Raw genomic sequence first — 18,224 nt, forward strand, 5'->3', positions numbered from 1 at the left:
TTAAAGGTTTTGTGATACCACTAAGGCTGCTGTCTTGGCAGAGGGAAGGGGAAGAGGAGTGAAGTGATGGGGAGAAATCCGCTGGGCCTGTGGATGGTCTGGTGAGAGGAGGACACAGGGTGGAAGACAAAAGGTGTCGCTGTTTTTGTCCCTCACCTGCAGCTGCGCCATCTGGCAGTCTGGACCTGGAGCTTGGGAAACCCTAGATCCGTGATATATCCTCCTCTTTCCCAGGCTGCTTTCTCTCCCATCTGGCCTCCATTCTAGTCTCCACTGGAAAGCCCAGTGTAGTGTGACTTCCCACCATTCCCCCAACATCCAGATTCTAAAGGACTAAATGCCCGAGTACCTTTCCTTCTGAGGCCTCCATGCTCAGCTGAGTGGGAAGGGAGATGTGGAGAGGATGCTGGGGTCTGTGGCCCTCTTTGGCCCTGGATCTCCTTCTTTTTGCAGTTTGCGAGGTCACAAGGCATATCCGTAGTGAGCAGGAAGGGAGTCTTCTTCAAGTACAGACCCAAGAGTGGACAGCTCAAAGGGGTCTTCATCCCTCCCAATTTCTGGGATAGCCCCTGGGATGGAGAAAGCCAAACATGCAGAGTTCCGTATCCAGACACCCTGTCTTGGGTCCTTGGGCATCGGTGTGTCCACCGTGTCCACTCGTCCCCTGGGCTTGGTCACGTGTACTTGGGCTTCCTCAGCAGACAATAGGCTGCTGGTGTGGGAGGGTGAGGAGGAGCTGGAGCCTCCCTGTGGGCCTGAGGTCCCTCTGGCCGACAATGGGGGGAGGGACCTCTTCAGGGGGGGACAGGACGTACAGCCCAGATAAGACTTCTGGGGAACAATAGGAGGAATTGAAGAGGGGAGACCCACCCTCACTATACCCCACACCCAGGGCTTTGGGGTCAGGGACTGGGGACCAGAGGGTGATGGGGAGGGATGCCAAGTATTCTTGTAAATGGAGGAGGGGATGGGGAAAATAGCAGGATGCTGGAGCTCAGAACTTTTGTATCTCTTGAGGGACCACAGAGGTTCATGAGGTGGGTGCATGACCCTTTTGAACTTAATTTAACCACAAATGTGTTTTTGAGTGCCAACTTTGTAAATAGCACTTGAATGTAATAAATGGCACTTCAAGTTCTTTTGTTGTTGTTGTTTTGTTTTGTTTTTTGGCTTTTAAGAAGCAAAATCAAAATTTGCTCTCAGTTCAGTATTTCCCCTGAGGCCCTGAACTGGGAAGTTAGGCCCGGCTCCCAGCAGAGGTGTGGGTGGTAGTTCTCCGTCATCCCCGGGCTCTACTGTAGCCGAGTCCCATCTTAGCAGGCTTCAAAGCTGCTCTGCCAATGGAGCCCCTTCCATTTCCTTGGGGCAAGCTGTATACCCCATGCAGATTTGGGTCTGGCGGAGAGGCATGTGTGTGTTTTGAGGGGGGCACGCTGAATTTTCTTGGGGAGAATGCAGAGGCTCTAGGAATGATGGGCCACTCTAGAGGAGCAAGCTATCTCCTCCCAGAGGGCCAACGCAGAAAGGAGCAGCAGCCGGATGGCCAGAATCAAAAGGCTTAGAAGTGGGAAAAAGTGCGACCTGGGTGTTCAGAATGCGCTGGTCTTTTGGCCTTTGTCTTTAGTCCCTACACCTTTCCATACACCCGCGCCACCCCTACCCCGCCCTCGTCCCACCCCAGTAGGCTCAAGAGTGAGCGATCCCGCCGAGGTTGTCTCAGGAAACGCCTAACATAGAGACGCCCTCTCCCCAAGTCTTTGCAGTCTCTGGGCCGTTGATGGTCCCCAAGAGAGGGCGCCCTGCAGGGCGGGATTGGACCCTGCTTCAGGGAGGCGGGACTCAGGGCTAGAGGGTGGAGGGGTATTTAAGACTAGGCGGGGTTGGAGGTGGCCAAGGGCAAAATGAGTGGGCTACCGGACGCCAGGGCCTGCCCAGGCCTGGGAGAGGCCTCCGACCTTAAGTTCCCTCTGGGCGCCAAGTTCAGGGAACCTCTCACCGAAGCTCGGTTCCAGCAACTCTTCGGGGACGCAGAGCAGGAGTCGGACCTACTCTCGGAGCCCCGCTGGTCCCGGCTGTGCAGACAGTGGAGGCGGCTGCCTGGCGCTTGCTCCGGACCGGGGGCGTGGCGCCTGCTGCTGGCGCGGCTGCCTCCTCTGCGCTGGCTGCCCCACTACCGCTGGCGGGCCTGGCTGCTCGGGGATGCCGTGGCCGGAGTGACCGTGGGCATCGTGCACGTGCCCCAGGGTGAGCGGCCCCAATACCTGCCCGTCTGGGGCCCGAGCTCTGGAGGGCGTCGGGAAGGTGCAGAGGCTGGAAACCCAGGAGCGAGAGATTGGGTAATGTGGCTGAGGGTTCGGAGACAGGATCTGAGACCAAGTACCGGGTAAGGACTGCCGAGCTGCATCAGATCCCTACCCCCAGCTTCCTTCATTTGCGCAATCCTTCGAGAAGTCTTTGACACGTTCCGGGTCAGGGAACTGGAGAGGCACAATACTGGCTTCCCCCACGCTCGCCACCCCCCTCACCCTCGTCTAGGCCGACACGGATCTGTGACCTTGTCCGCCCCAAGACCTCCCACGGAGGCCTGTTAACCCCTGGGTTCCCTCATGTGGCATGATTTAGCGTCTCCATGCCAGCCTCTGAGAGTGTGCACAGGAAGGGTGGCGTTCTGGAGGCTGGTCACCTTCCCCCAGCCACCCCCTCCCCCACACCACACACCCCGATGATCTTTCCTTCCACTTCTCCCCTAGGCATGGCTTTTGCCCTCCTGACCTCTGTGCCTCCAGTGTTCGGACTCTACACTTCTTTCTTCCCCGTCCTCATTTACACCTTGTTGGGTACTGGGAGACATCTGTCCACTGGTGAGCGACCCGGTGACTCCTCTCCTTCTCTGTGGGGTGCCAGTGGACAGGGGTTTGAGGCTTGGGTTCCTGTGAGCTCCTTAGCTCTTGTTCCCCTCTTCCCCTCCCCTGCTTCCCTTCCAGCCTCTGCCGTTTTCCTGCCGGGAACTTGGGACCTAAGCAAAGTTTGCTGGGCCATTGCGGGGATTGGGGGGTAGGGGGTGGGGGTTGGTGCTGAGTGTGTGCAAAGAGAAGGGAGTGCCCTCGGACTTTACTTCACCCCCAGGAGATTAGGTTTAAACGAACATCTCCGGGAGATGGAAGAGGGGAACAGAGATGCGCGGTTACCCAAAGGAGCGCGAGGTCCGCGGGGCGTTTGCAGGAGGAGTGTGATGCATTAGGGGGCAGTATTTGCCGGCTGGCGCGCTCTCCTAGCCTCCCTCCGGGCACGTTCCGGGCTGCTGCACTAGCTCTCGGCCCCCTGGCCTTCACCTGCGCAGCAGCCTTCCAGGAGAGCGGGATCTGACCGCAGCAGCCTGACCGGGGACGCGGAGCCTCAGCGGTCGCCGCACCCTAGGCGGCAGGGCTGGTGATCTCTGCGTTTGAATTCCCCGGCCCTAGGAACTTTCGCGGTACTCAGCCTCATGACGGGCTCGGCCGTGGAGCGGCTGGTGCCGGAACCCCTCGGGGGTAACCTGAGTGAAATCGAGAGGGAACAGTTGGACGCTCAGCGGGTTGGGGCGGCTGCAGCCTTAGCCTTCGGGAGCGGGGCGCTGATGGTGAGGGAGGATCCTGCGGGATCCACGCTGGGGTCCCTGGGGAACTGGGCCAGGAGAGGGGGGCGGGACGCGTGTCCTGCGCGGGCGTAGGCGGGAGAGGTGCGCTCCCGCGGGTCCGCTACTACTCCGGTAGTGATTGTGCATCTCCTCCCCTGCAGCTGGGCATGTTCGCGCTGCAGCTCGGCGTCCTGTCCACCTTTTTGTCGGAGCCTGTGGTCAAAGCGCTGACCAGCGGGGCCGCGCTGCACGTGCTCGTGTCCCAGTTGCCCAGCCTTTTAGGGTTGCCCCTCCCGCGCCAGATTGGCTGCTTCGCTCTCTTCAAGGTGGGGGTGGAGAACAGCGGAGAAGCGGCTTCTGGCGGTCTTGGGAAGAGGGAAACCCGGAAAGGAAGGAAGGAAGGACGGCGAGTGGAGGGATAGAGGGTGACGGGGGCGGAGGGAAGGAAGTTAGAACCACTGGCTGAAAGAGGGTCGCTGCGGTGGTGGAAGCCCCGATGGGAGCCGGGAGGCCTTGCCTCGGCCGGGTGGGTCCGCGCTGGGGACAGTAGACCCGGCACCCGGCCCTCGCTCACCGCCCCTGCCCGCAGACGTTGGCCGCTGTGCTGACCGCGCTGCCCCGGAGCAGTCCGGCAGAACTGACCATCTCGGCACTCAGCCTGGCGCTGCTCGTGCCCGTCAAAGAATTGAACGTGAGATTCCGGGACAAGCTACCCACCCCGATCCCAGGCGAAATCGTCATGGTGAGGATGGCTCCCGGGTCGGGGGTGCGCCCTGCACCCTGCACCACACAGCCCTTTGCCCATCGGGAAGGAGCTGGCCGCTGCCGCCCCCTCGTGGAATGCAGCGAGTTTACAGAGGAGAAGTCCTGCGCATCCGTATCCCTTTCCAGGCCTCTTCCCAGAACACTTTGACCCTCTGGAATCCCCCACTCACTTCTCGCACGGAGCCTCTCCTGGACCTCTTACAAAGCCTTCTTCCTGCTTACAGCGCTCCCTTGCGGTGTCGCTCGCCACGGCACTCTCCACTCACATCTCTGCCCTCACCCGGTCCTTCGCTGTTCACTGTTCAGTTTCTCTACCTTCCCACGCCCACCTACATTTCTCTCTCTCCCCGACTAAATAAGTGTTCTGCCTCTCCACCCATATGCCATCTATGCTGAGACATATCCCAGCTCTCTTACCTAGAATGGCTCGGTACACTTCTTGATGTCTACCATTCCTCCTGGGAGTCCCTCTTCTTCCATCTCTTTCTATAACCTCGCATATACATCATTCCTCTTTCCCATCCCCACCGTCCTGCACTCTAAATGGGCGGCCAGGCACCCAACCCAAACACATCCCAGAGCCGCCAGGGGCTGGGCCTCCAAAAACAACTAACAGTTGCCTTAGAATCCTTTTTCTCCGTGAGGCTCTTTCTAGTCTCTGCCAGGAAGCCCATCTCCTGTCATGCCCTAATTTGCTCTCTTTCCCAGGTGCTTCTGGCCTCTGTGCTCTGCTTCACTTCTTCCCTGGACACAAGATACAACGTCCAGATAGTGGGGCTGCTGCCTGGAGGGTAAGGGAATCGAGAGCCTGCTCTTCTCCCATTTCTCCCACCCAGCACTTCCCCTTGACCCACCCCACCCTGTTTTCTCTGTCTTCCCCATATCCTTCTTAGGACCAACCCATCCTCACCCTGGATCCCTCTCTCTCCAGATTCCCCCAACCTCGCCTCCCTAACCTGGCTGAGCTGCCCAGGATTCTGGTTGACTCGCTGCCCATCGCGCTGGTTGCCTTTGCTGTGTCCGCCTCCCTGGCCTCCATCTATGCAGACAAGTATAGCTACACTATTGACTCCAACCAGGTGTGACTCGGACTGAGGACCCCAATTCATTCAGGACACAACCCCCTAATCTGATGTGCCCTCCCTATGCCCTTGTCTCTCTCCTCTTCATCTCACTGCATCCCTCCAGGAGCTCTTGGCCCATGGTGTCTCCAACCTCATCTCCTCCCTCTTCTCCTGCTTTCCCAACTCCGCCACATTGGCCACCACCAGCCTACTAGTGGATGCTGGTGGGAACACACAGGTAAGAGCATGTCTTGGATGAGGAGAAGGGCGGGAAGGTATCCAGGGGGATGGGTGGTGGTGAACAAACAGGTGGAGGATGGGTAGATTCCCCAGAGGGCAGCCATAGAGAGGCGGTTAGGAGTCTGTGCGGGAGAGGGATGGGGTGGGAATTTCTAGGTAGGAGATGGAGAGAAGATAACTAAGTTCCATTAAGACCTTTGTAGACTTGGGGCACCTGTGTGGCTCAGTGGGTTAAGCATCTGTCTTCAGCTCACTCATGATTCCAGGGTCCTGGGATGGAGCCCTCCATCGGGCTCTCTGCTCAGCGGGGAGCCTGCTTTCCCCTGCCTCTCTGCCTACTTGTGATCTTTCTGTGTCAAATAAATAACAATCTTTAACAAAAAAAAGACCTTTGTAGACACTAAGCACTCAGTTTACAGTGCCCACATGTAACTCAAAATAAAAACAAAACTGAACTGTGAAATAAAATTGAGAGACAAACTTCTGATTTCCACACCCCCCCCCCATGGGACATATCACACATGAAAGTCTCCCCCTAATATTTCTGGTTTCCTACTTTGCTGGTCCCCTAAGAATGTGGTGAGCCTGCTTTTAGGGTCATCCAACAGTGGCTTTTAAGATGGACATGGGCTTCAAAAATAGGGAAATTGAACTACATCTACGTAGAGACCGGCAAATGAGAGGCATTTAATTGGGAGAGGGGAAAAGTAGATGTGAGATGCAAAGTAGCAAGAAGAGAGTGGAAGACTGAGGAATATCTTCATGGACAGGGATTTGGAAGGAGGGAGAGTTCCAGGGAAGGCAAGGTAAAGTGGGCAGGGCGGCCAGCTCCCTCACAGTGGTGCATGAGATCCCTTTGCTTCTCGGCTTCCATCCCTCCTCCTTTCTAGCTGGCAGGCCTCTTCTCCTGCATAGTTGTCCTCTCAGTGCTGCTGTGGCTGGGGCCCTTCTTCTATTATCTGCCCAAGGTAAGGAACAGAGGAGCTATTGGGGGTAGCCAGGAGGGGTGGCTATATTCCAGGACACTGAGGCAGTCAGCTTGCCTTCTCTGCCCCAAGGCTGTCCTGGCCTGCATCAACATCTCCAGCATGCGCCAGATGTTCTTCCAGATGCAGGAACTGCCACAGCTATGGCGCATCAGCCGCATGGACTTTGTGAGAAGTGGCAACATTACTCCAGATTGCCCCCTCCCATTTCCCAGCATCCCCAGCCTCTGCCCTCGATTGAAGCTAATTGTCCTGGTCCTACATTCTGTAGCCCCCCCCCATGCCCCCCCCCACTGCAACAAGCCTACCTCCTAATCCCATTACCCAGACACAGGGTGGAGGGTGGGGTTTCCCCGCTGAGTCAATCCTGTCCCTTCCTCTTGTCATTCTTTCTACCTTCTCCTGGGCCATCCCTTCCTATCATTTGCCTTGGCAGGCACCACACCTCTTTCCCTAGCAGTGACGGCCTGGCCTTTCACTCCCACCCCTGTCCCGCAGGCTGTATGGATGGTCACATGGGTGGCCGTAGTGATCCTGAGTGTGGACCTAGGCCTGGCCATAGGTGTGGTCTTCTCCATGATGACTGTGATCTGCCGTACCCAGAGGTGCGAGTGGAGATGAGCCGGGAAGCACAGTGGGGAGAGAACAGGTGCTTGGGGTGACTCTCCAGCCAGGCCAGGCTGGGAATCTGACCCCAGCTTCCCACCCAGGGTGCAGTGCCTGGCACTTGGACTTGCTGAGGGGACGGAGCTCTACAGGCCACTCAGAGAGAGCCACAAGGTGGGTTGACTATGGACAACGAGGGAAGGGAAGACCAGCCCCGGGTGTTTTTCTGACCCTCTGCCTTCTTAGCTCTGCAAGGTCCCGGGGCTCTGCATCCTGAGCTACCCAGCACCCCTCTACTTTGGGACCCGTGGGCAGTTTCGCCGCACCCTGGAGTGGCACCTGGGGCTTGGAGAAGGAGGAAAGGTGAGAGACCTGGTCAGAGGGGAGGGTGGCTTCTCCGGGAGAGGGAGGCAGGTGGGTCTTCTGAAGGAGATCACTGCTTACAGGGCACACGTTCATGCTGGTGTCTTGGAGGTGGTAAATGCCCTTCTCTACTCACAGGAGGCTCCAAAGACAGATGGCCCACCCGATGCAGGTGAGATGGGATGACGAGGAGGGAGACTGGGCATGTGCCCTGTGGGGCATCTGGCCACTCCTGCCTTCTCCCATCCTAGTTGCTGAGCCCGTCAGGGTGGTGGTCTTAGACTGCAGTGGTCTCACCTTTGCAGATGTTGCTGGAGCCAGAGAAGTGGTACAGGTGAGGGATTGGGGCAGGTAGGTCGAGGAGAAAGTCCCGTTAGCATCCCATGCATACCCTCTGACGTAGGATTTGACCCCCCTCTCCTTCTCCGCAGCTGGCCAGCCGATGCCTCGATGCTGGGATCCACCTTCTCCTGGCTCAGTGTAATGGTGAGAGGTGTGGAGGCTGGAGGGACCTGGAGACTGGGGAGTGACCAGAGACGTGGGGGAGGGAAAAGGACGTGGTATGGATTTAAGACCTACAGGCCTGGCCTGCCTCTCTACACAGCCTCAGTACTGGGGACACTGACCCAGGCAGGACTCCTGAACAGAGTGACCCCAGAACAGCTGTTCGTCAGTGTCCAGGATGCAGCTGCTCATGCCCTGGAGAGACTGGTGAGGGGGCAGGAGCAACAGGAGGGAAACCCAGGAGGTGCTGGGCTATATAGCAGATCACATGTGAGTCCGTGGCTGAGAATCTATGCAGAGGGTTCTGGGAAAAGGCCTGAGAAAGAGACTAGGGGAGGGAGAGTGGGGGATGAAATGATGAGTCAATTTAAGGCTAAGCCAGGGAGACGGGGACCAGCTCTGTGTGAAGAACTAAGGAGTTAAGAACTAAGGAGTGGAGTGGTGTGCCCTCAGAAGACTGCCAAATGCTGAGGGAGGGAGGAGGGCACTGAAACTATTCCTGACATGTCCTCTCTCTTTCCAGGAGACTACGGGTCCGAAGACTTGCACAGTGTGGGTCTGACACAGTCATCAGCAGCGTGGAGGGCCCCAACAATATGTGCGTGAGGAGTCCTCTTACTTCTTATAATTAATAAAACAAGGCTGAGCACCTCTGGGGTTCATGAAGTGAACCTCTGGGTGTCCGCACACTGATCCCTGGTGCCCTTCTCCATGCTCACAGCATTGCAGACACAACTAAAGATGACTTTCACTTGTGTGTTCACCAGCGCCCCCCCACTCCAGAAGTCTCCAGTTCTCTCCATGGGGGGTGGGGCTGGAGCCTGTGCACAGAGTCCTGGATCCAGAGATGGGGGAGGGGGTACAGCCCTGGGAATACACGCAGGGACTTCCCCACCCCCTCAGTCCCAAGGAGATGAGAGGAGAGTATTTCCACTTTAGGTTCTTAGAGTCTCCATGGGCTCTTTGGCACTTGGAAAGTGACCCCCCCCCCACTTCCTGTCCCATGACAAAGGGGGTGGCGGGAGGACTTGGCACTGGCTGTGAGACAGTTATGGCTCCATCACATCCCTGGGCACTCGCAGAAAGGAGGAGTGCCACCAGGACAAGCCCCTGCTTGGGATCAGTTTCTGAAGGGGATCAGGGAGAGTCAGTGGAGCGGTCACTGGGTGCTGGGGTTTGCTAGAAATTCCTGGCAGGGACAAGGAGGCAGGCCCAGCTTGACAGTTTGAAGGCCCCTAGTGGCCCTCATTCAGAGGTCATGCACTGCAGCCGGTGTTTGAAGAAGAGTAGGCGGTGTTTGGCCACCTGACTTTCATCCAGTGATCCTGGGTAGCGGTAGCGGGCATAAGTCTCTGTCCCCACATCCCTTGATGTCCAAGGCAGCTTCAACTTAGATGCGTGATCCACAACGACGTCTGAGCAGGAGCCCACTCGAAGGGAACCAAGCCCATCCAGGAAGAATTCTGGGGGGGAGGGCATGGAGGGAAGGGGAGTACACATTGAAGGGTCTGAAGGGTGTAGAAGGCCAACCCTTAAGGGAGAACTAAGATTTGGGGTATGGAGGGTGCATAGGCAAGGACCCCGTTTCTGAGGGCCTTGGGCTAGTAATTAATTCTCCAGGGTCTCAGTTTCACTCTTCTGTAAAATAAAGTCAACATACTTACCTTGTGCTTGGATAACATACCACAACTGTCCACCCTCCCCAACACCTAAAGTTTCAACAGATACTGAATGGGCTGCTCCAGGAGTGTGGTCTGAACCAGGGGGAGCGGCTGGGAGTGGAGGAAAGGTGGCGGTGACAGCGGTGGGGAAGTCAAACGTAGACCCAGGGGCAGTACTGGGTCTGGAGGTTCAAATGGTGTGCGGGCCAGGAGGGTGGGAGCTCTGTGTCTTGCCAAGGTTCACATCTTGGTAAATCTTCGCAGAACTGCCCCAAGAGCCCCGGGTGCCATCCGTGGGTTTCACGGGGGAGGGGGTGGGGTGGGCGTAGGAGTCGCCAGCGCCCTTGGATCCTCACCCAGCGCCCCGCGGGTCCCTGACGGGCCGGGCCAGGCCGGGAGCGGGAGTCACTCACCCAGATGCGCCACGCGGCTGAGGCGCGGGTCGAAACCGACCTCGCGCACCTTGTCAGTGCGCGCCAGGAAGAAGTTGACCACGCCGTCGGTCACCACGCAGCCTGGAAAGCCGACGAGCTCGTGGTGGAAGCCGCGCCTTTGCCGGAGGCAGTTCCCGCGGCCTGGCGCGCCAGGCTCCACGCTCAGCAGCTGCCTGTAGGTGGTGGCAAAGCCGGAGATCTCGCGCACCGCGCCGCCGACCTGCGGGAAGTGGGAGGATAGCCCCAAGAGGGACGGGGACTGCCGGGGCTGGGGGTGGGGGTACCACATCTGTGCTCCCTCTCCCCCGCTCGGTTCCCGGGCCCGGTCCTCCTCCGCTCCACTCCTACAGGACCCGGGGGTCTCCCAGGCTCCGCCGCGTCTTCTGTCAGTCCCAGAACCGTCCGCGCTCGCGCTCGGCCGGGGCTCCCCCGCCGCTGCCTCAGCCTGCTGAGGCCCTCCTTCTCCCACCCCGCATCCTGCAGGCCCTCCCCTACCAGGTCCAGCGGCGTCCGCTCCAGCACGTCCACAAGCCTCTCCAGCCGCGTCCGCGCCGTGAACACGAAGTCGTCGTCCACCCACAGGACGTACTTGGTGGTTACCTGGGATACGGCCAGGTTCCGGCCTGCGAACCAGCCCTGGGGGAGAGTATGTATGGTCAGTGAGGCTGGAGAGAGAGGACCTAACCCCTCTCCCGCCTTCCCTTCTCTTTCTTGACGCCTCTCTTAACAGTAGTGCCCACGAATGGCTCAGGCCTGGGTAAAAAAGGCAGTTTTCCACGGCGAGGGGTTCTGAGTCAGTGTTCTGGGAGAAGGTGTTAGAGCGCATCTAACCGTGCACCCCATTCATCCATTCATTCATCATTCATTCATTCATCACCTATTTACTGAGCGCTCCCCAAGTGCTCAGCACTTTCTAAGAACGCAGGACGAACAACATAGGCACGATTCCTGTCCCATGGAGCTTACGTTCCAGGAACTGCCATGCTTAACAGGCACCCCAGTAATTCTGATTACAGGTAGGTAGTCCTGAGAATCACTACTCCGGAGACTTCAGACCGAGGGCGCGCCTTCCTCCGCGCGCTCTGGCGCGCGGTTCAGCCTCGCTGGCTGCGCACCTTGCCAAAAGGCATGAGATAGTGCTCGATGTGGGGACCGCTAATGCTCTCTGGCTTGTCGCTGTCGTCGGCGATGACCACGGTGACCGTTGGGTAGAAGCGACGGATGCTGGCAATGAGTGCCCGTAGCCGATTGTAACGCAGGAAGGTCTTAGTAGCAATGGTGACCAGGGCACTGATGTTGTACTGGGCTGGGGAGGAGGAGGGTTAGGTGCAGAGGAAGGAGAATGGGAAATTAGGAGCAGGAAAACATCTTCTCCCAAGGCTTCCCTCCTCCACCTTCTCCCCACTAGACCTCGATTTTAGGTCGCAGCAGGCACCGGCCTCACCTCCCTGGGGTAGAGACCCAGATGGGTACAGCCGAGGGTTGGGGGGGTGTCTTATGCGGATGGTAAAGGCAGCCTCATGTCCCTCTGTGGAGAACCGGACTGGGAAGAAAGGACACAAGCCGTGGTGCTTAAGGCTGGGATAATATTCATTTTTCAGTAAATCAGTATTTAAATGCCTACTCTTTCTGGGCCCTGATGGACAAGAATTTAAGATTTTTACCGCCATGGCACTAACATTCTAATGGGTGGGAAATTAATTTTAAAAGGAGATTTAATGAAAAGCACACGTTTATTGGGCATTTACTATGTGGCAGGTACTTTTTCAGTTACCTTAAATATAGGAACGCATTTAATCTTCACAAGTCCTATTAAGTAGATTTCTACTACAGAAAAAGACAGAGAAATTAAGTAACTTGTCTTCATTTACAGAACTCTTAAGCAACAAAACTGAGTTAGGAGCCTAGTCAGTCGTTCCAGGCTAAGTAAATGAAATTTAGAGACTGGTAAGCCTTGAAGAGAAAAAACAAGTAATGTGATAGTGAAGAGGAACCAGTTGAGTTGAGATCCAAATGACAAGAAGGAGCCAGCTGTACAAAAATCTAGGGGAAGAGCGTTCTAGGCAGAGGGAACAGCAAATGCAAAAGCCCCAGAGTGGGAGCAGGTTTGGTGTACCAAGCCTTGGAGAGAAGCAGGAGGGCTGTGTTGTGCCTTTTTTGCTAGAGAAATGGGAGCTCTGGGAGATAAAGCCCCTTGCCCTCCTGGAAGTGGTGGATTGGAAATAGAGTTTGAGTTTTCTGGCTCCTGGGGCAGGTCACTTCCTGGGGCCCCCACGGTTGGCCTGAAGGGGGGACACACCCAAAGCTCGGGTTTCCCTTTGGCCTGCTCTGGCCCCAGATGAACAAAGGCCCCTTCTCTCTCTCCCTGGTCCTGCTAGCCTAGCTGAAATGCCCATTGTGTGACTGGGCAGCTCTGGCCATTGCCCTAGTGTCTCCCACACCCTCTGCCATTTGCCCGCTCCAGCCTTTCTGGGCTCTCTGTTCACCCAGCCAGCCACTGCCTCCGCCCAGGCCTCACACCTGTGTCTGCTGTGTTTGCCTGGTAGCTTCGGCTGCTGTAAGTGACCAGTTGAAGCTGCCGGTTGAGTTGGTCTAGCCCAGGGCTGGTGAGGGTGAGATCTGGCTGCCCCTCTCCCGTGAGAGTCACTCCAGTCACTTCCCCTGCCACATCCCAGGTGCCCAAGGAGGCTGTCAGGTTCACCTGGGAGAGGAGGATGGAGAGTACAGGGTTAGGCTTCACACCTACCTCCTACCTCCCTGGTAGCTTCATCCCTCCTTTGGCAGTGGGGCCTCCCTCCAGCATCCTCTGCCCACCTGGCCTTCCCAGCCTCATTTCCTCTTACCTGGTAAAGCTCCTGACCAGAAGCTGCCTGCAGGCTCAGCCCTAGGAGGAAGGAGAGAGAGTCAGAATCACACCCAGCCTTGATTCTTCTGCACTTCGTCTCTCTTCACCACCGCAGGGACCTTCTCACCCATCCCTCTTTGTTGAGGCCATGGCAGGGTACCTGTTAGGACTAAGCCTAGAGTAACTGATTTTTTTACTCCTTTCCATCAAAGCAATGGCTCTTTATGGCCTGCCCCACCTACCCACTAATCTTTGGTCAGTCAGCAAAGAATAGATTCTTTCCCCCAAAACTCTCCAGTTACAGCCTTCTGCAATTCCTGACAACGTAGAGTCCCTTCTGTCCTCACCTCCCATCTCGTGAGCCCCCTTCTGACCTCAAGTCCCCCTTTCACTGGAAGTTCCCCACTTCCCATTCCAATCTTGCTTCACTCTTCCTCACCCAACTTTGAGCTCTGACACCCCCACAGTGCCTTAGGTCATCCCTGAGGCTCATTCTCCCCACCTGGTACCAAGATGCTCCGGAGGGGCTGGACTTCCACACCCTGCAGTGGGTACTGAAGAGGGGAGTTGGCAGGGGCTATGAGCAGCCGGTCAGCAGCGGAATGGCTCCTGGCAGTGGAGGACAGAGAAGGAATCGCGGGCAGAGGAGCTCTCCTTCCAGTCACACCCTCCCTCCAGGCCTCCCACTGCAAAGACACACCCTCATTTCAAGATAGTACCTTGAAAGGAAGGCCTGGAACTCCTGCTCCCTGGAGGCAGAGGCAGCCCTCAGCTCCTCCGGGTCAAAGGCTTTGGTGAGGTCGATGGCTCGGACCTGCCTCTGGAAGGGGAGGTAAAAGCTCCTTCCACTGGACTCACAACTACAATTGTTCCCAGAGAGCAGCCTGGAGGGGGGACGAAGGTCATCAGAGCCCAGCCATCCAACTCCATTCACCCCATGAAACATGTACACAGTGCCCCACACCTTGGCCTTTCAACCCTGCCCATCCAATGTCTGTCCCCTTAAACATTGCTTTTCAGATGGTCTCCAGGGGGAGAGACCACCATGACTTGTCCCCTAAATCTGGATTTTACAGAGCCCTAGAATAGGGTCAATTGCTAGAATTTCAGAGTTGTCTACCCACCATTTAGGACCCCACATGGACTCCCCTTTCAAGTAGAATCATCAGGACATTGGGAAGTTTTCTAGGGCCCTCCTATGCCTGCACATCCTCTCCTCCCCATCACCATGACAAGGTTCAGGGAGGAGAGATTCCCCCTCCCCGCCAGCCCAAGACTCAGAAGCTCCCCCTGCCTTACCCCCACTCCCCAACTAGTCAGGAGAACCCAGAGATCCGAGCTCAGCAGTGCTGGAAACAAAAGCTCCCCAAGCCACCCCCAGCGAGTGCCGCTCTGCCGCCACCACCCCTGGCACTCACCCCACCACTTGCTCCTTGATCCTGACTGGGATGTGTGCATAGCGGGGCTCGGGCGTCAGGTCTGGCAGTTCTGGTCTGGGGGGGCCCTGCAGGGGCGCCCACAGCGCAAGAGGTGCCCCGAGGCCCGGCGCGTCCCGGGTGCTCGCGTACAGGAGCCCCAGCGAGGCGCAGGCGAGCAGCAGGACCAGCACACAGAGGGCCCGGCGGCCCAGCCGCATCCTGGTGGGCGGTAGGAGTGGGAGGGTGAGAAAGGTGCGGGGGGGGGGCGTGGGCTGGGACCCTAGAGCCGGGAGGTTCTGGAGGCTCCTGCCAGCAACCCCCCCCCCCCCGCCCCCAGGACGCTCTCTACATCTCGGCGCGCTAGCATTTGCACAGCGAATCGTTCCCCCGGCCCTCCTCCCTCCACTCCCCGGGCCTCGGGTCTCCCGGCCTCCTTTCTTCTAGCCTTCTCCCGCATCTCGGTTTCCTCTCACGCCCGCAGGCCCGGCATGTTGATGCGAGAGACCGCTGGATGCGGGGCTTTCCTCGGGGCCGCGAATAAGTAGGAGTGCATCGCTTTCTTAGAGCAGCGGACTCCCCCATTCCCGCCCCCACCGCCCCCCGCCCGCGTGTCCCCCACCCCGCGGTCCGAGCATCACCTGGGCCCCGGTGGGCTGCACAGGGCGGCTCCACACCTTGCCTGTCATGAAAAATGCAGAATCACGCCCGCGCTGTTGCGTGCCCCCGGCGGAGGTGACCGCGCGAGTGGCCTCGGGAAGCTGTGAGGAGGACCCGGGGGACCCGCGAGCGCGCAGCCTCCCGCCTCCAGCTCGGCCCCCTCATCCCGCCCGGGCACTGACCTGTCTAACGCTCCAAGGCCGCCACAAGATTTCCGTCCGGGCTGCTCCAGGCTCTCAGCCCCGGCCTGGGGGTCTTCATGGGGCTGGAGGCGGCCTGATCGCGGAGCCAGCCGTGAGCCTGTGTCGTGGGGATCCTCCTGCCTCCCGGGCTCGCCCAACCCCTCCCGCCTTCGGACGCTCGGGGCTTTGTAGACCGCGGCGCGGGGTGGTTCTGGGCGTTTCCTGCGGGGGGGTGGGGTGGGGGGTGGAGAACGGAGTTGAGAAACGGTGCATCCCAGCCCCAGAAACGAAGCCTGGGCTCCCCGGCACCCTGTCCCACTTGCCGGGAGGGGAGGGCTCAGGCCGCCGCCCGGTTGTTCAGATCGCGGCGCCGCGCGGCTCGGCTCCCGGGCTCGGTGCGGCGGAGGCTCCAGCTCCGCGCGGGGAAAGCGAGCGCCCGGGCGCCTTCTGGTGGGCGCAGAGGACATTGCGGGGGCGCCTCGAGAAGGTCCTTCTCCCGACCCTCCCAGCCCTTCTCAAGCAAACCTGGGATCTCAAGGGCCTGCCCCAGTCCCATTGTATTTCTTAGTCGTGTGGAGCCTCCCTGTCATCCAGGCGGTACACGAGGATAGGGAATAAGGGCTTTGGGAGACTATGGGGCGAGGGCTTCTTATAACCCCATTCCAAGGAAGGTTTGGGTGGTTAGAGTGGGATACAAGAAACCAGACTAGATCCTGAAAAATAAGATTTTGCCTGGCTAACAAAGACAGGTTCACACCCTCCCTCCCATCCTCTCCTCCTCCGTGGCACCCCTATCCCAATCATCCAACAAACACTCGGGAAGTAATCCAAAGGCCTGCTTCCCCTAACTGTTCCTTTTGCAGATGCTGGAGGAAGTGGCTAGGTTGGCTGTAATTCTGCATGCAAGCCTTTGACCCATAGACTCCCTTCCCTACAGCAGGATTCAGGACAGTATTCTTGTTCTTAGACTACCCTCAAGTGTTAAGGGATAAAGTGGCTGGATGTGTGCAATCTACTTCCAAGTTGCTTGGAAAAAATAAATGATACAATGATACAATGTGTACGTGTTGTATATATATGGGTACATGTGGTATACATAATACAGAATTTGTATTTTATTCATTTAATAACTCGTCACAACACTCTTTATATGAACTGTAGGGCTTATATGTGTCTATATGCACATATATACAGAGAGGGAGAGAGAAAATGATAAATGTGACAAAATGTCAAAAATTGGTGAAGCTGGTTAAAAGGTATGTGGGAGCACTGTGTTTTCCAAGTTCCGAAGTTTGACATTATTTCAAAGTAAAAATTAAAAAGAAAAAGTCTTGCTTCTCCACTACTTTAGTGGAAAGTAAGCATCTATTTAGTAACTCAGTTATGGTCTGAGAAATTGTTTCAGCACATTACTGTCACATTTATAAAAATAGACAAGTAAAAATTTTAATAATGAAATTATAATCATAATCTAGAATTTCTAACAGAACTTATACTAATTCTTGTATCTGCAGCATTTCCTTCTTTGATGGTGATATTTAGCCTTGGCCGAATGCTGATTTTTCTCTCTCTCTCTCCAACTGTGCACACGCACCTCATGTGTGCATGCGCACGTGCGTGCGAGCACACACACGCACACACACATGCACACACATTCTTTTTGCTGAACCATTTGAATTAATTGCAGACATTGTGACTCTCTACTCCTAAGTACTTAAGTATCTATCTCCTGAAAGAAAAGGTATTCTTCTAAATAAACAATATGATTGTCGAAGTTAGGATATTTATCACTGATACAAACCCTTGTCTGATACACAGTCCATGTCGAAATTTCTCCAGTTGTCTCAATGATGTCTTTTATAGCTTTTAAAATAATTCCAGTTAAGGATTTAGTTTTCATGCCTCTTTAGTTTTCTTGTCTTTGAAGGATATTAAATATATTTATTTAAAAAATTTGGGGGGGATTGCTCTATTTCCATTTACTCTAGAGTGAATTCTCTTGAGCTTCTTGATTACCTGTTACAGTGTTACTTTTCAGGATGAGATTTGAAGTTTTAGCTTGTTAGTTTGTCTTTTGTGAGTTTCTTTCTCATGTGTGTGTCTTGGTTAGGATTCATTGTGGATGACAGACACTACTCTAGGGGGTTCTTACTGGGAATAATGGGGCATACAAATGGTTTTGGGAGTTGGTTTCTGTATGGGTAATAGTATCTTCCATAGGCTTTTGGAAATATGTGGGGGCATTTTTTAAGAGGATTTTACTTATTCATTTGACAGAGAGAGTGAGTGAGAGAGAGAGAGAGCACACAAGCAGAGGGAGCAGCAGGCAGAGGGAGAGAGAGAAGCAGGCTCCCTGCTGAGCAAAAAGCCCCTACGTGGGGCTCGATCCCAATACCCTGGGATCATGACCTGAGCCAAAGGCATATGTTAGGCGCCCCTGTGGGGACATTTTTGGCAGTCTCAGTGACTGGTGAGGCTGCAGGCAATTGGTGGGCAGGTGTTAGCTAAGCTAAATGTCCTACAGTGAATAGGACAAGTCTGTGTAACAAAGGCTTGCCCTTCCCCAGATGTCAATAGAAACCCAGTTGAAAGCACTGCTTTAGGCAGAACTTTTAGGAACACCTCCCGGCTTCCAGAATCATACAACTCTTTTGCTATCAGCAAAACTGAGGTCACAGCTGCAACAAACTTCCGAAAACAGGAAGCTACAAACTAGAACCCCTTGGCCTCTACTACAACTTACACCCCACAAAGTGGACACCTGCCATTCAGGGTCATCCCTTCTCTTCCAGTTTAAGGCCTATCTCAATTCATGTTTCCTAGGCAGGCGTTTGATTAATAAAGGAACACTAACTGCAAAGAATGCAGAGGAATGGTGTTTAG

The 18,224-nt window shown here is 56.1% G+C and overlaps 2 protein-coding genes and 1 long non-coding RNA gene across 9 annotated transcripts; 1 reads left to right on the plus strand and 2 right to left on the minus strand.

Annotated features, from left to right (window-relative positions):
- Positions 1-1,854: 1,854 nt before the first annotated feature.
- Positions 1,855-8,837, plus strand: SLC26A10 (solute carrier family 26 member 10). Of its 7 annotated transcripts, none has more exons than XM_032348780.1 (18): positions 1,855-2,244; positions 2,751-2,861; positions 3,462-3,619; positions 3,778-3,942; positions 4,206-4,358; positions 5,090-5,172; positions 5,313-5,460; positions 5,570-5,683; positions 6,576-6,653; positions 6,744-6,839; positions 7,170-7,276; positions 7,382-7,451; positions 7,524-7,640; positions 7,779-7,812; positions 7,892-7,974; positions 8,072-8,133; positions 8,245-8,414; positions 8,668-8,758. In XM_032348780.1, exons 1-17 carry the CDS (start codon positions 1,902-1,904, stop codon positions 8,402-8,404), a joined length of 2,082 nt encoding a protein of 693 aa, XP_032204671.1. In that variant the 5' UTR covers positions 1,855-1,901; the 3' UTR covers positions 8,405-8,414; positions 8,668-8,758. The 7 variants fall into 7 exon arrangements, 6 of the variants coding, with proteins under 6 accessions (XP_032204671.1, XP_032204672.1, XP_032204670.1 ...); XM_032348781.1 differs by having other exon boundaries at positions 1,856-2,244; positions 7,946-7,974; positions 8,072-8,126; positions 8,668-8,837; XM_032348779.1 differs by having other exon boundaries at positions 1,858-2,244; positions 8,245-8,351; positions 8,668-8,837.
- On the minus strand, positions 6,349-7,897 carry LOC116593984. The gene is made up of 2 exons (XR_004287021.1): positions 7,617-7,897; positions 6,349-6,644 (listed from the first exon to the last, which is right to left on the minus strand). It is a non-coding gene; the product is annotated as an uncharacterized LOC116593984 (long non-coding RNA).
- Positions 8,838-8,938: 101 nt separating the features above from the next.
- Positions 8,939-15,319, minus strand: B4GALNT1 (beta-1,4-N-acetyl-galactosaminyltransferase 1). Its single transcript, XM_032348789.1, has 11 exons — positions 15,141-15,319; positions 14,503-14,721; positions 13,804-13,968; positions 13,587-13,693; positions 13,083-13,123; positions 12,760-12,940; positions 11,684-11,782; positions 11,355-11,545; positions 10,735-10,875; positions 10,219-10,459; positions 8,939-9,607 (listed from the first exon to the last, which is right to left on the minus strand). Exons 2-11 carry the CDS (start codon positions 14,718-14,720, stop codon positions 9,390-9,392), a joined length of 1,602 nt encoding a protein of 533 aa, XP_032204680.1. The 5' UTR covers position 14,721; positions 15,141-15,319; the 3' UTR covers positions 8,939-9,389.
- Between the last annotated feature and the right edge of the window lie 2,905 nt (positions 15,320-18,224).

Source organism: Mustela erminea, chromosome 6 (genome assembly GCF_009829155.1).
Source record: "Mustela erminea isolate mMusErm1 chromosome 6, mMusErm1.Pri, whole genome shotgun sequence".
NCBI lineage: Eukaryota > Metazoa > Chordata > Mammalia > Carnivora > Mustelidae > Mustela > Mustela erminea.